We start from the raw sequence: 11299 nt of genomic DNA, 5'->3' as shown, positions 1-11299 counted from the left end.
TCCCACCATTGTTGGCAGGCCAGACTCCAGGGCTCAGATTTCCTTTCCACAGCTGAGAACGAGCCTTATTGAGTCGCCAGGTAGCTGAGTATAGGACCCAGGATCTGACAACCAAAGGAAGAGGAGCCCCCACACCAGCCCTCGGGTCAGTGAGGAAAGGACTGCCGCTCAGAGCGCTGCTGGCTGACCCCAGGAAAGCAGGCATGGAATGGGGAGCAGGAGTGAGAGTCTGTACTGGGTTGCTGCTCTAATTGTGGGACACACAAGATGACATTTCCAAAGTAGTGGACAACACAAAGATGTCCAGGGTGACCCAGGCTCAGTAGACATCACCATCACCCTGACTCAAATTCAGCCACCTCAGGCTTCCCAGATACCCAGAAGAGACACAGACCTGGGCACCTAAAGCCAGACTTCTCTCCAGCGAGGACCAGGGGGGTCATGGGTAGACTCAGTAAAGACACTGAGTCCCTCTCAAGGCCACCCTCTCTGTCCTGCCTGATATGGAGGCTCGGTACACAGTACCTGGAAAACAAATGCCTGAGGAGATGATTCCTAACTGGTACCTCCACCTGCCCCCCTGCAGCACCATCCTTTGCTGTCCCAGAGTCCTGCTTCAAGGACAAACCCAAGACAGGAACCTTGCCACTTGCCACCACTCAGCCTTCCCTTTCATAACGCGGGGGTGCTGGGTGAGCCTTCTCTGGCTGGTTACTGGGAGCACTGTCTGAGGTCACAGGGAGGAACACGAGGCTTAGCAGGCAGGACGTGAGGTCTTGGTGTGGCTGCCGTCACCTTCATCAGCACCACGCTACTGTCCCTGTCCCCACAGCCGCTCCATCTCAGCATCCACATCTTCCTCCCAATCCCAGTCACCACCTCTAATTGCATCCAGGGTGTACAATGAACCGCATTTAATTTTTTTTCTCAAGGAACAAAAAAAAAAAGAAAAAAAAGAAAAAAGAAAGAAATCACTCAGAGTCAAGAATTGACTGGGTAAAGAATTAACTGGAGGAAAAAGAAAACAGGAATATATTAAGCTTTCGGTGGGAAAAATCATGCACGCAGTCGCTCACACGCCCCTTCTCTGCGCTTTCACCTCTGCACACATCCCTGCTCCCAAACATACATGAGCACAATCAGACACACGTACACTCAACACTAGTCATCGTCCCACACTCCCAGCAGTCACAAGCACGTGTCCCCTCCTGCTCAGCCCTAGGGCAGCAGGGAAGACCTACAGCCATCCTCTGCAGGCTCCCTTGCTAAAGTAGCACAGCCAGACTAACTCTAGCTACAGGGGACATTTCCAGGACTCTGTGGGAGGTGGCCAGGTCACAAGAGTCCTTAGATGACTCTGTTCTCCAGGACAGCCAGCCGTTTGCTCACAGCTTCCAGTAGACGTAGAGTTAAGGGCAGGGGCAGGTGGTCAGAGCTGGAGTGATGGTTTCTGGTTTCCTCCCAGGAGCTACAGCCAGAACTTTCCCTCCCTTCACCTCTACCACAGGTACTCAGCTGTGATTATTAGTCCTGAGGAACCCCTACTATGTGCTATCTGAGGCTGGGAAGCCACCAGACACCTGAGAAATGATCCCATAAACTCCATATTTCGGGGGCATGCCCAAAACTCTATCTGTGCCCCATCCCTAGAACTTGGCTTCTGCCTCAGTTTCTCTACCATATAGGAGGATCCTCTGAGTTTGACAGTCTATCACAAGGCAGGTGTGATGTGAACCTATCTAGTCAGAATCTAGGCCATAGCAGGTGGAGGCTGCCCCAAGATTTAGGAACCCCTAAAGCCAGACCTGTCTGTGGTCACAGACCCTCCGTGCTCCTCCAGCCCTCCCCAATTCCTGCCCCCACAGCCTGAGAAAGGATATGCTTCCTGGTCAGGTCCTGCAACAGACCCTCCACCTTGGCCTCAAACCTCACTATGGACTCACAGGCACACGGGTCTTCTTCCTCTGTGGTGGAGAGAAGAGAGAGAAGGGAGACCCCTGCTGAACAATGGTAGGGAGGTGACCAGTCATTGCTGGGGCTGACACATGGGAAATTGGGGTGGGGGTGATCTGACAGGACAGAAGGAGGAATAGCAGCAGGACATCAGAGTCTCTAGATGGCACAGGAGGGGTGATGAGGAGTGAGCTTTGTATGTCCCCAGAGCCCAGTCCTCAGGGAACTGGGATGAGCACCTGCTGTGAGGAGATATGCGAGTCACCTTAGCTGAAGGCACCCTGGGCCTGACATCTGGAGTGCGTGTGTGTGTGTGTGTGTGTGTGTGTGTGTGTGTGTGTGTGTGTATGTGTGTGTGTGAGCATGTGCACATGCATGTGTGCACATGTGTGCATGTGTGCATGTCTCTGTGTGTATGTGTGTATGCATGTCTGTGTGTGCATGTGTGTATGCCTGTGTGTGCATGTGTGTATGTACATATGCATGTGTGCATGTGTATGCATGTCTGTGTGTGCATGTGTGTGCATGTGTATGCATGTCTGTGTGTGCATGTGTGTATGCCTGTGTGTGCATGTGTGTATGCCTGTGTGTGCATGTGCACATACATGTGTGCATATGTGTGCATGTGTGCATGTCTGTGTGTGCATGTGTGTGCATGTGTATGCGTGTCTGTGTGTGCATGTCTGTGCATGTCTGTGTGTACATGTGTGCATGTCTGTGTGTGCATGTGTATGCATGGGTATGCATCTCTGAGTGTGCATGTCTGTATGTGCATGTATGTATGTACACATGCATGTGTGCGTGTGTGTGCATGCCTGTGTGTATATGGGTGTCCCTGTGTACATGCATGTACATGTGGTGGACGTCATTGCTCAAGTGCCATCTACACAGTTTTTTGAGACCAGGACTTTGTCTTGAAACTCACCAAGTAGGTCAGGCTGGCTAGCCAATAAGCCCCAGGGATCTGCTTGTTTCTGTCTCTTTATCTGTGTTTTACAAGCGTGCCACACCTGGGTTTTTAAATTCACTTTCTATGCACGTGAGTGTTCTGTCTGCATGTATGTATGCAATCTGCATCCATGCAGTGTCCTCAGGGGATGTCAAGAACTGTAGTTACAGACAATTGGGAGTTAACAGGTGGAGGCTGGGAACCAAACTCAGGTCCTGCTGAAGATCAACGTGTTTGTAACCACTGAACCATCCAACCCTCCAGCCCTCTGGCTGCTTTGTTTTGTTTGTTTGATATTTTAGGTGGGTTTGGGGGACAGAATTTATGCTTGCAAAACGTGGTAACCTACTTTTTCTCATTGTCCAGGAACCCAGTCTTTTTGATGCAAGGATCAGACCATGGGCCAAGACATCAGGAGAGCCAGGAAGCCAGCAGGGTTCAATCCTGACTCCCCAACAATCAAAAGTGGTCCCACCCCTCTGGCCTTGGCTTTCCTGGCTACAAAAGTGGATCATGATCTTCCTACCAAATTGGGCAGGTGACAGAATACACAGAACACTGGGTACAGAACTGGTCAGAGAGGCAGGGCCAGCACATCTCGGCTGGTAGTGAGCTACCCAGCCCATCGCTCGTGCTGCCATCCCTTGGTGTAGCACTCTGATATACCCATCCCACCTCTGGTCCAGGGCAGCTCTATTCCCAGCAGAGCCCGTCCTACTGGTGACCTTCGACCTCACTCACCCACACAGATTTTTTTCTGTAACTTCTTGCCAATCTGGTTGATGGTCTTGAAGTCGGCTGTGTAAAAGTAGTGGTCGGCCACTGGCTCTGAGGCAATTTCCCTCAGCTCCTCTTCCACAGCATTGCCCACACCCACGGCAAACATCTTAAAGCCTGTCAGAGGAATCGGACACGGTAAGGCTGGCCTCCAGGGCTGGCAGGCAGAGAGGTGCCTGAGCCTCCTGGGAAAGCCTAGACAACCTGTGCCAGACACTTCCTGGTGGGAACTGCTAGGACAGCAGGCCCAGTGCCTGCATTAAGAACAAATCTACACAGTCTGAGGTTCTGCCGGGTGTCCCTGTTTGGTGATCTTTGTCTTGTGAGCTTTACCTGACCCTCAAAACACTTGCCTGGGGGTTACTATTTCCCTCACTTAGATAAAATGGTATGAGCTGTCTCAAAGGGGACTTGTCTTCCAACAGTTGGTGTGCTCTCAGGAACCAACCTTCTGCCAGGAAAGTTGTATATCTCAGCAAAAAAAAAGGGCCACAGGAAAAGCCACCTGGTCATCTGGGGCCTCGGTTGTGTCATCAGATATGAGAGAGAATTGACCTAACGAACGCCTCCCTGTTTGAAGCGATCTGGGTTTAAAACATTAATTATGTCACTGAACTACAGCAGAGCTGTGCCCCTGGGTATCCCTGGCCATCAGCGAGGTCCAGAGCCTAGACAGACAGCACATACCAAGGTCCTTGGCCTTCCTGGCAGCGTCATTAATGTAGTCCTGGCTCCGGCCATCAGTGAAGACGATGCCCACCTTCTGGGCTCCGGGCCTTGCCCCGCTGGACACAGTGAAGGAATTGTCTATGAGATACTTCAGGGCGGCGCCTGTCATGGTGCCCTTCTCCATGTAGGACATGTTCCTCACAGCGGCCTTAATGTCCTTCTTGGTGTGGAAGCGACCAAGCGGGAACTCCTGGCGTATAGAGCTTGAGTACTGTACCAGCCCGACCTGGGCCAGCCTGTCGGACACATCTAGAGTATCCACAATCTGGTTGATGAACTTCTTCACCAGCTCAAAGTTCTCAGGCCGCACACTCTTGGATCCGTCAATGAGGAAGACCAGGTCAGTGGCTGAGCCGCTTCCACCGCCTCGGCAGACTGTGGAGGACACAAGGACAAGGAGAGGAAGCTTGGGAATATGGTCATCGGTTGCCACCGTTGGCTGGGCTGGCACTGGGCTCAGTGCTATCTTGTATCTCTGTATCTCAGGATTCCCTCTACCAAGCCAGAGCTCCTGGCCCCATTTTCCAACCTTGGAAACATCTGATAAATGACACAGCTCAAAACCGGTGGCACCAAGATTTTACCTCAGGATCTGTTCCTCCCCTTACCAGGACACACGCATCGCCTAGTGTGTTGAAGGGACTGGAGTCAGGACAGAACCTTCCACAGTTAACAGGCTCTGGGAGGCAGCTGTCTGCCTTGTGGATTGGTCCAGAAGCAGGGAGCAGGGTGCCTCAGATGGGTCTCCTGAGGAGCGGCCAATCCCTGCCATCTCCCCTTCCCCTCCCAGTCCCCGGCCCAGGGCTCCACCATGTTCAGCCACTGACCATTGCAGGTCTTTCCATCGCTGTTCAGGGTGAAGCCCTCATGGCAGGCACAGGTGTAGGAGCCTGGAGAGCTGACGCACACCTGCTCACAATAGTGGTCCCCTGTGGCACACAGGTCTGACACTGGGGAGAGAAGAGGAGACTCAGATATCACACTCACAAATGCTTGAACACCTCGGCCAAAATACTTCTCTCTGACCATGAAGAGCGGCCCTTTGCACATTCAAGGAAACACACACCACACACACACACACACACACACACACACACCACACACACACCACACACACACACCACACACCACACACACACACCACACACCACACACACACCACACACCACACACACACACACACACCACACACACACCACACACACACACCACACACCACACACACACACACCACACACACACACCACACACACACCACACACCACACACACACACACACCACACACACACACACACACACCACACACACACCACACACCACACACACACACACACACACACACACGCCCCAAACTAGACAGATCCCGGATCCCACACTAGGGATTCCCACCTAGGGAGGGTAAAATGGCTGCAGTCGGAGTAAATACCCAAAGAAGGGAATGATGTTGCCGGTAAAACCAAAGGCCTTTCAAGGCTAATGGCCACACAGGAGCAGGGCCCCTTGGCTCTTCTGTTCACCCCGACTCTAGCACAGCAATGAATACAGCGCACACAGTTCCTTCAGCGAGCCCGTAGCGTGCTGGAAGCTGGTGCCGTGACTCTCCTTTCACAACCCGCACACGGTAAGGAATACACTCTGAGCAACATTACACACATGGGACAGGGTGGGCCCCAGCCTCACCCCTGGTCCCTCACTGCACCTCCTGACCAGTCAGCATGCCCAAGAAATCCTCACACAAAGGCCCATCTTCCCTCCACCGAGGACTCCAAACCTTCCCAGGCCCCTCAACCCTCCCGTGTCATAGAAACCTTCAGTGCTAAGGCCTACCAGATAAGTTGAGGTCGTTTGGTTGTTTCATTTTTAAGACATCCCTCCCTGATGTCTGCAATGTCATCTAAGGCTCTTGAACTGCAGGCTGGGGACTTCCAGAACCCGGTACCCTCTATTATTGGTCCAGCCTGTGTTCACTACTCTACCTCAGCCTGTTCTGGGAGCCCACTCTGCCACTCCTGCAATGCTCTGCCTCCAGATCTTCCTTACCAGGGCTCTGAGCTGGATGCCACACAGCCTCAGCATTGTCAAGTCCAAGGTCTAACCACCCGCCACCGTCAAAGCCCCGCCCCTGGCCTCTCGACTCCGCCCCTCCCGGCGCGAACCGCAAAAGGCCTCTTGGAACTTCTTGGCCAGCTTCTCGATGACATTGTAGCTCTCCACGTAATCCACGTGCTCATCCTGCGGCTCGCTAGCGATCTGTCTCAGTGTAGCCTTGTCCACGCGGCCCACGCCGATGGCGAACAGCTCGATGCCACTGGCTCGCGCGCGCTCAGACACGTCCCGCACACTGTCCTGAGGCCTCCCATCAGTCACGACGATGACAACCTGCACGAGGTGGCGGGAGGGGGGGGGGATATATGGAAATCGCCTCAGCAAGCTGTCAGAAGAGTTGACAGAAGAGACAGGAGTCTAAAAAGCACCGAAGTTCGCTCATGGGAGCCAGGCTGGTGGCAGCCAAATTCCTCCCCACACCCCTCTCTCTCTGTCTCTCTCTCTGTCTCTCTCTCTCTCTTTCTCTCTCTCTCTGTTTCTCTCTCTCTTTCTCTCAACTCTGAGGCCTTCTCCATCAAGCAGGTTCTGCTGACTCACCTCCTGAGATTCTGCATACAGGAACTCTGCAAACAGGGCTATATGCCTTACTCACATTCAAGCTTTCTGGGGCCTCAAGCTACTAAAATTGGCTTCTGGTCTCCCTGAAGTCCCCGTGGTCAGCGTGGGTGAAATCGCCCAGGCAAGAAACTAAACCCGTGAAGTGTAGTTCTGCATAATGACCACCAGAGGGAACCCGAGGCTCATGAATGAATGTGGACGCTTCATGCTGCAGCTGTGTTGCCTTGGACCCAGAGGATGGTCAACACCCCGAATCCAGAGAACCAAATCACGGAAGGAAAATGTCCTTTTGTCCTCCTTTACTACCTAGGATGACATCTACCCTTAGCCAATTGCCCCCCTCCCACAGGCCCTTCCTTGCCCTGTGCCCTAGAAAGAGGGGCCTCAGCCTGGCAGTGCTCTGGTGCCTGGTCTGGGCCAAAAGTGGGGCTTCTGCTTTGCGACCCTTGCTGGCGTGGGTCTCTGCCTCAGTGTGGGGCCAGGGTGAGTGAAATGACTCATCAGCAGGAGCCCCAAGGGGTCAACTGTTATTTTAGAACACAACACGTAGTCCCCTGGGAAGTGATTCTGCACATTCCTCCCTCCAGGGACCTGGGGTGAAACTTAGCTGTGACTCTGAGCTGTTACACTCCACCCAGCCCCCTGTGGTTTCTGCTCTATGAGCTACAGCCCAACCTTGAGACTCCAGCCCAACCTTGAGACTCCGGAAGGTGCCTGCTTCCAGAAGCTTCCCTGTCACCTCCGGTCCTCACTTGCAGGCTTGGTCCCTAGTCTGATCTAGGGAAAACAGTTTGCTCTAGAGATGTGCAAGTTGTGAGTGTCAGAGGTCACCATCTCTCCGTAGGCATCACTTGGAGCTACTCCATCCTCTAAGTATGGCTGTCAGCCCCAGCCCCAGAACCTCATTTGAGCAGCCCACACTTCTGGCGTCGCTTCTTTGGGGGCTGGGGATGGCTGGGGTCGTGTGTCACAGTCGCTGAACACTTCTGCGGCTGAGAATTTGGGCAAGTTGTTGGAGCTTTTCCTACCCTGGTTTCCCCACAGGCAAAATGGAGCTTTCAACCCCGGGCAATGGTCTACAGTGTGCTAGGAGTCGGGTACAGAAAGGAGAAAGGAATGGGTTATCCCCTAGATCAGGGTCTGGAGCAGGTAAATGGTAACTTCCCAGGCCAACAAGGGCTGGGATAGACTCAGAGAAAGGACAATGTGGGTAGAAAGTCTGCGTACCGCACTGCACACCTCTGGAGCCCTCTGTGACGGTGACTCAGGGGACTGTCTCACCTTCCCAAGCACAGGCTTGCTAAGTGCACCGATGCCATCTGGGGCATGCTAGGTGCCAGGACCCTGCTGAGCCAAGCTGCAAGAGAGGTTATTAGTATTCCACTTCATAGGGGGAGAAACTGAGGCACTGTGCTTAAGAGTAGCCCATTCTCGCAGTGGCCAGTATTAATATGGGATGGCAAGGTAGTGGGGTCCTTACCTTCCCCAGAAAATAAGCATTTGGCCCGCCTCTCTCTGCTTAAGGGAAGATCCCAACCCTAGCTCTGTCACTTCTCCAGAGTAATGTTTGCAATGACCTCTCATTTCTAAAACAGATGCTCTGAACAGAGTGGCCCGGAGAACCCTATGGCTTCAGCCCAGACTCCTACTCCAACCATCCCATGCTGCTTACCTTGCTGATGTCGGAAGATCTGGAGCGCCCCCCCTCAGCGTCACTCAAGGCCTTGGTGATGGCGAATTGCAGCGCCAGGCCAGTCATGGTGCCCGTGGACAGCGGCTGGATGCGGTGCACAGCCTGTAGCAGCGACGCCTTGGAGGTGTGGGCCCGAAGTGGGAACTCCGGCTTGACAGTGCTGGCGTAGTTGACCAAGCCCACCCTCGTGGCATTGGGCCCCACATCCAGTGACTTAATGACCTGGGACAGGAACACCTTCACCTTCTCAAACTCCACGGGTCTCACACTGCGAGAACTATCAACAACGAAGACCAGGTCCGTGGGTCGTGTCCGGCAGAGGTGACCTAGGAGGGGCAGTGGAACGAGACAGAGAGTAAGGGCGGATGTCAGAGTGGCCTTGGGCTCCAGAGAACCCGGGGTGGGTCTCAGTGAGGTAGGTCTTCAGCTCCGTGTGTAGTAGTCTCAGGCATGTGGCTCAGCCCGTGGGGAGGAAGGCGGGAGACCCCTCTGGTCTTAGGCCGCACCCTTCCCTGCACTTCTTTGCAGGAACCTCTAAGGACATGCTAAGGCACGTGGAAATTAGCCCAACTTGCTGGCAGAGTGTTAGCCAGGGGGACACTGAGGGACCAAGACTGGTACAGCTTTAAGGCCCCTCAGGGTACCCACTGTCTCTTCATCAGCAGATTTGGAGTCACTTGCCTGCCAGAACAGGGAAGGAGCAGGAATTCCTGGCGCCACCTTGTCACCCTGGCCAGGTGGACCCCACGCCACCCCAACCCTAGAAACAGTGTTCCTCCAGAGTTCCAGTGAGATGGCACTGGCGAGTGGAAGGTGACAGTGGTGGAACAGGGCAGGCCTGGGTCAGCTCAGGCTCAGCTGCTCTGTGGCCCCACGCAGGGGGTAGCACATCTTTGAGCCTCTCTTCCCATCTGTACAAAGGGAGAGTAAGCAGAGGGTGGGTGTCCGTTCCTATGGCAGAGTTGGGCTCCCTGACAGGCTGCCCTGCCACATGGGAACAAGCCCATTCCCTGTTGGGCACAAAGGACCAGAAAAGGAAAGATGAGCCTCGAAGCCCTGACATCAGAGTTCCTCCTGAGACCCACACTCTCTATGGTGACAGACGCACCCTGATGGCTCAGCCCCCAAGTGGTGAAGCGGGATCCAGAGGCAGAGTTGACCACATCCCAGACTCAGAACCCGATCCCTCAGGGCTCTGGGGCTATCTCATGGCACACACTGAGGCAGGTCCTCCTCCTACCCCTTGGTGGCTGAGCATCTCAGGGTTGCCAGAGCACAGCCCCTGAGAGCCCAACCCTGGAAAAAGCCGAGGAAACGGGACACCTGGCCTCCTGAGCTGCACTCACAGAGCCCTGGGCCTGGTGCCGACCTGACTCGAGCTGGCTCTTTGGGAGCTCCTGGTCCCTGTGGCATGTGTGGTCACCTGTCCCAGCCCTCACTAATATATTATCCCCTGCCCTCCTTGAGCCGACACCCCCAAACCCTGATTGTCATTTACTCTCCATCTGTCTGTGCTCAGCCCTCCAGGCCACTTGTCAAGGGTCATAGTTGCAGTGTGCCCATCACAGTCCTCTTACCTCTGGGCTGGGAGGCAAGACCGAGGCTACCAGGGACCTGTAGCAGCAGCAGGAGCATCAGGCTACAGAGTCCAAAGGCTGGACCAGAGGTGACCTTCATGGCTGCAGCAACAAGGACAGCCAGCGGCAGCGGCACACTGGAGGGGCCAGAGGGGGGCATTGCCTTATCAACCACTGGGCAGGGGACAGAGCCCTTGCCCCAACCCCCAGGGGCGGGGCCAGCCTGAATGGAGGTGTGTGTGTCTGGAAGGGAGGGTAGAAGCAACTGACCACAAGGGCCCCTTTGCCTGCAGAAGCGAGCCACAGAATTCAGGAAATCTCAGGTGGGTGGGGGCGGCTCCTCTGGCCAGAGCCCGTGCTGACTTGGACCTCCCACTCAGGGACACTTGAGCCCTGCACTGCCCCCTCATCCCACACCCAAGTCCTCCTCACCCAGAATCCCAAACCAGTTTGCTCACTAAACATGCTTCCTAAGCATGCTCACATGCTCGCGAGCGTGTACACACACACGCACGCGCGCGCGCACACACACACACACACACACACACACACACACACGCGCACACACCCCTTCTCCAGCTGCAGCAATTCTCTCCTAAGGCCGCTGGACCTTTGCACGAGCAGGGCCAACTGACCAGCGCTTTCCTCTTACTGCCTCCATCCCAGAACGATCCTCCCAGATCTTAATAGCAACTAACCAGCATGGCTGTGCTTAGCGTGCGGGAGAGTGGGAGTCTGGGGAAGGGGCTGGCTAAGGGCAGGCTTGGGAGCCAGATCGTGCACCTGTGTGACCTTGAGCAGCTTGCTGGGCCTCTCTGTGCCTCATTCCTCATCTGGGAGGAGGGACAGTGCCAGTGCTGTCTCGCAGAGCTAGCTAGAGGGCCAGGGAGAATTGCCTGAACTACCTTTGTTAATCCTCACAACAGAGCGAGTCTTGTGAGATCACACGGGGAGGC

General features: G+C 54.6%; 1 protein-coding gene across 2 annotated transcripts; it reads right to left on the bottom strand.

The window, feature by feature from the left end:
- Positions 1-899: 899 nt before the first annotated feature.
- Matn1 (matrilin 1) lies at positions 900-10626 on the bottom strand. 2 transcript variants are annotated; one of them, NM_001006979.2, is given in 8 exon segments: positions 900-1397; positions 1881-1964; positions 3644-3796; positions 4367-4783; positions 5236-5358; positions 6566-6788; positions 8746-9092; positions 10344-10467. In NM_001006979.2, coding segments are annotated over 8 exon segments (1497 nt in total). In that variant the 5' UTR covers positions 10444-10467; the 3' UTR covers positions 900-1347.
- Between the last annotated feature and the right edge of the window lie 673 nt (positions 10627-11299).

Source organism: Rattus norvegicus, chromosome 5 (assembly GCF_021556685.1).
Source record: "Rattus norvegicus strain SHRSP/BbbUtx chromosome 5, alternate assembly SHRSP_T2T, whole genome shotgun sequence".
NCBI lineage: Eukaryota > Metazoa > Chordata > Mammalia > Rodentia > Muridae > Rattus > Rattus norvegicus.
This window is presented reverse-complemented; position numbering and strand designations above follow the sequence as displayed.

Bases quoted from the DNA above. Each gene is read 5' to 3' on its own strand.
- Matn1 (XM_087547865.1), bottom strand. From the start codon at position 10,503: ATGCCCCCCTCTGGCCCCTCCAGTGTGCCGCTGCCGCTGGCTGTCCTT. The intron at 9,093-10,343 runs GTAAGAGGACTG...TGCCCCTCCTAG, and splicing joins TCTTGCCTCCCAGCCCAGAG to GTCACCTCTGCCGGACACGA. The intron at 6,789-8,745 runs GTAAGCAGCATG...CACCTCGTGCAG, and splicing joins GATCTTCCGACATCAGCAAG to GTTGTCATCGTCGTGACTGA.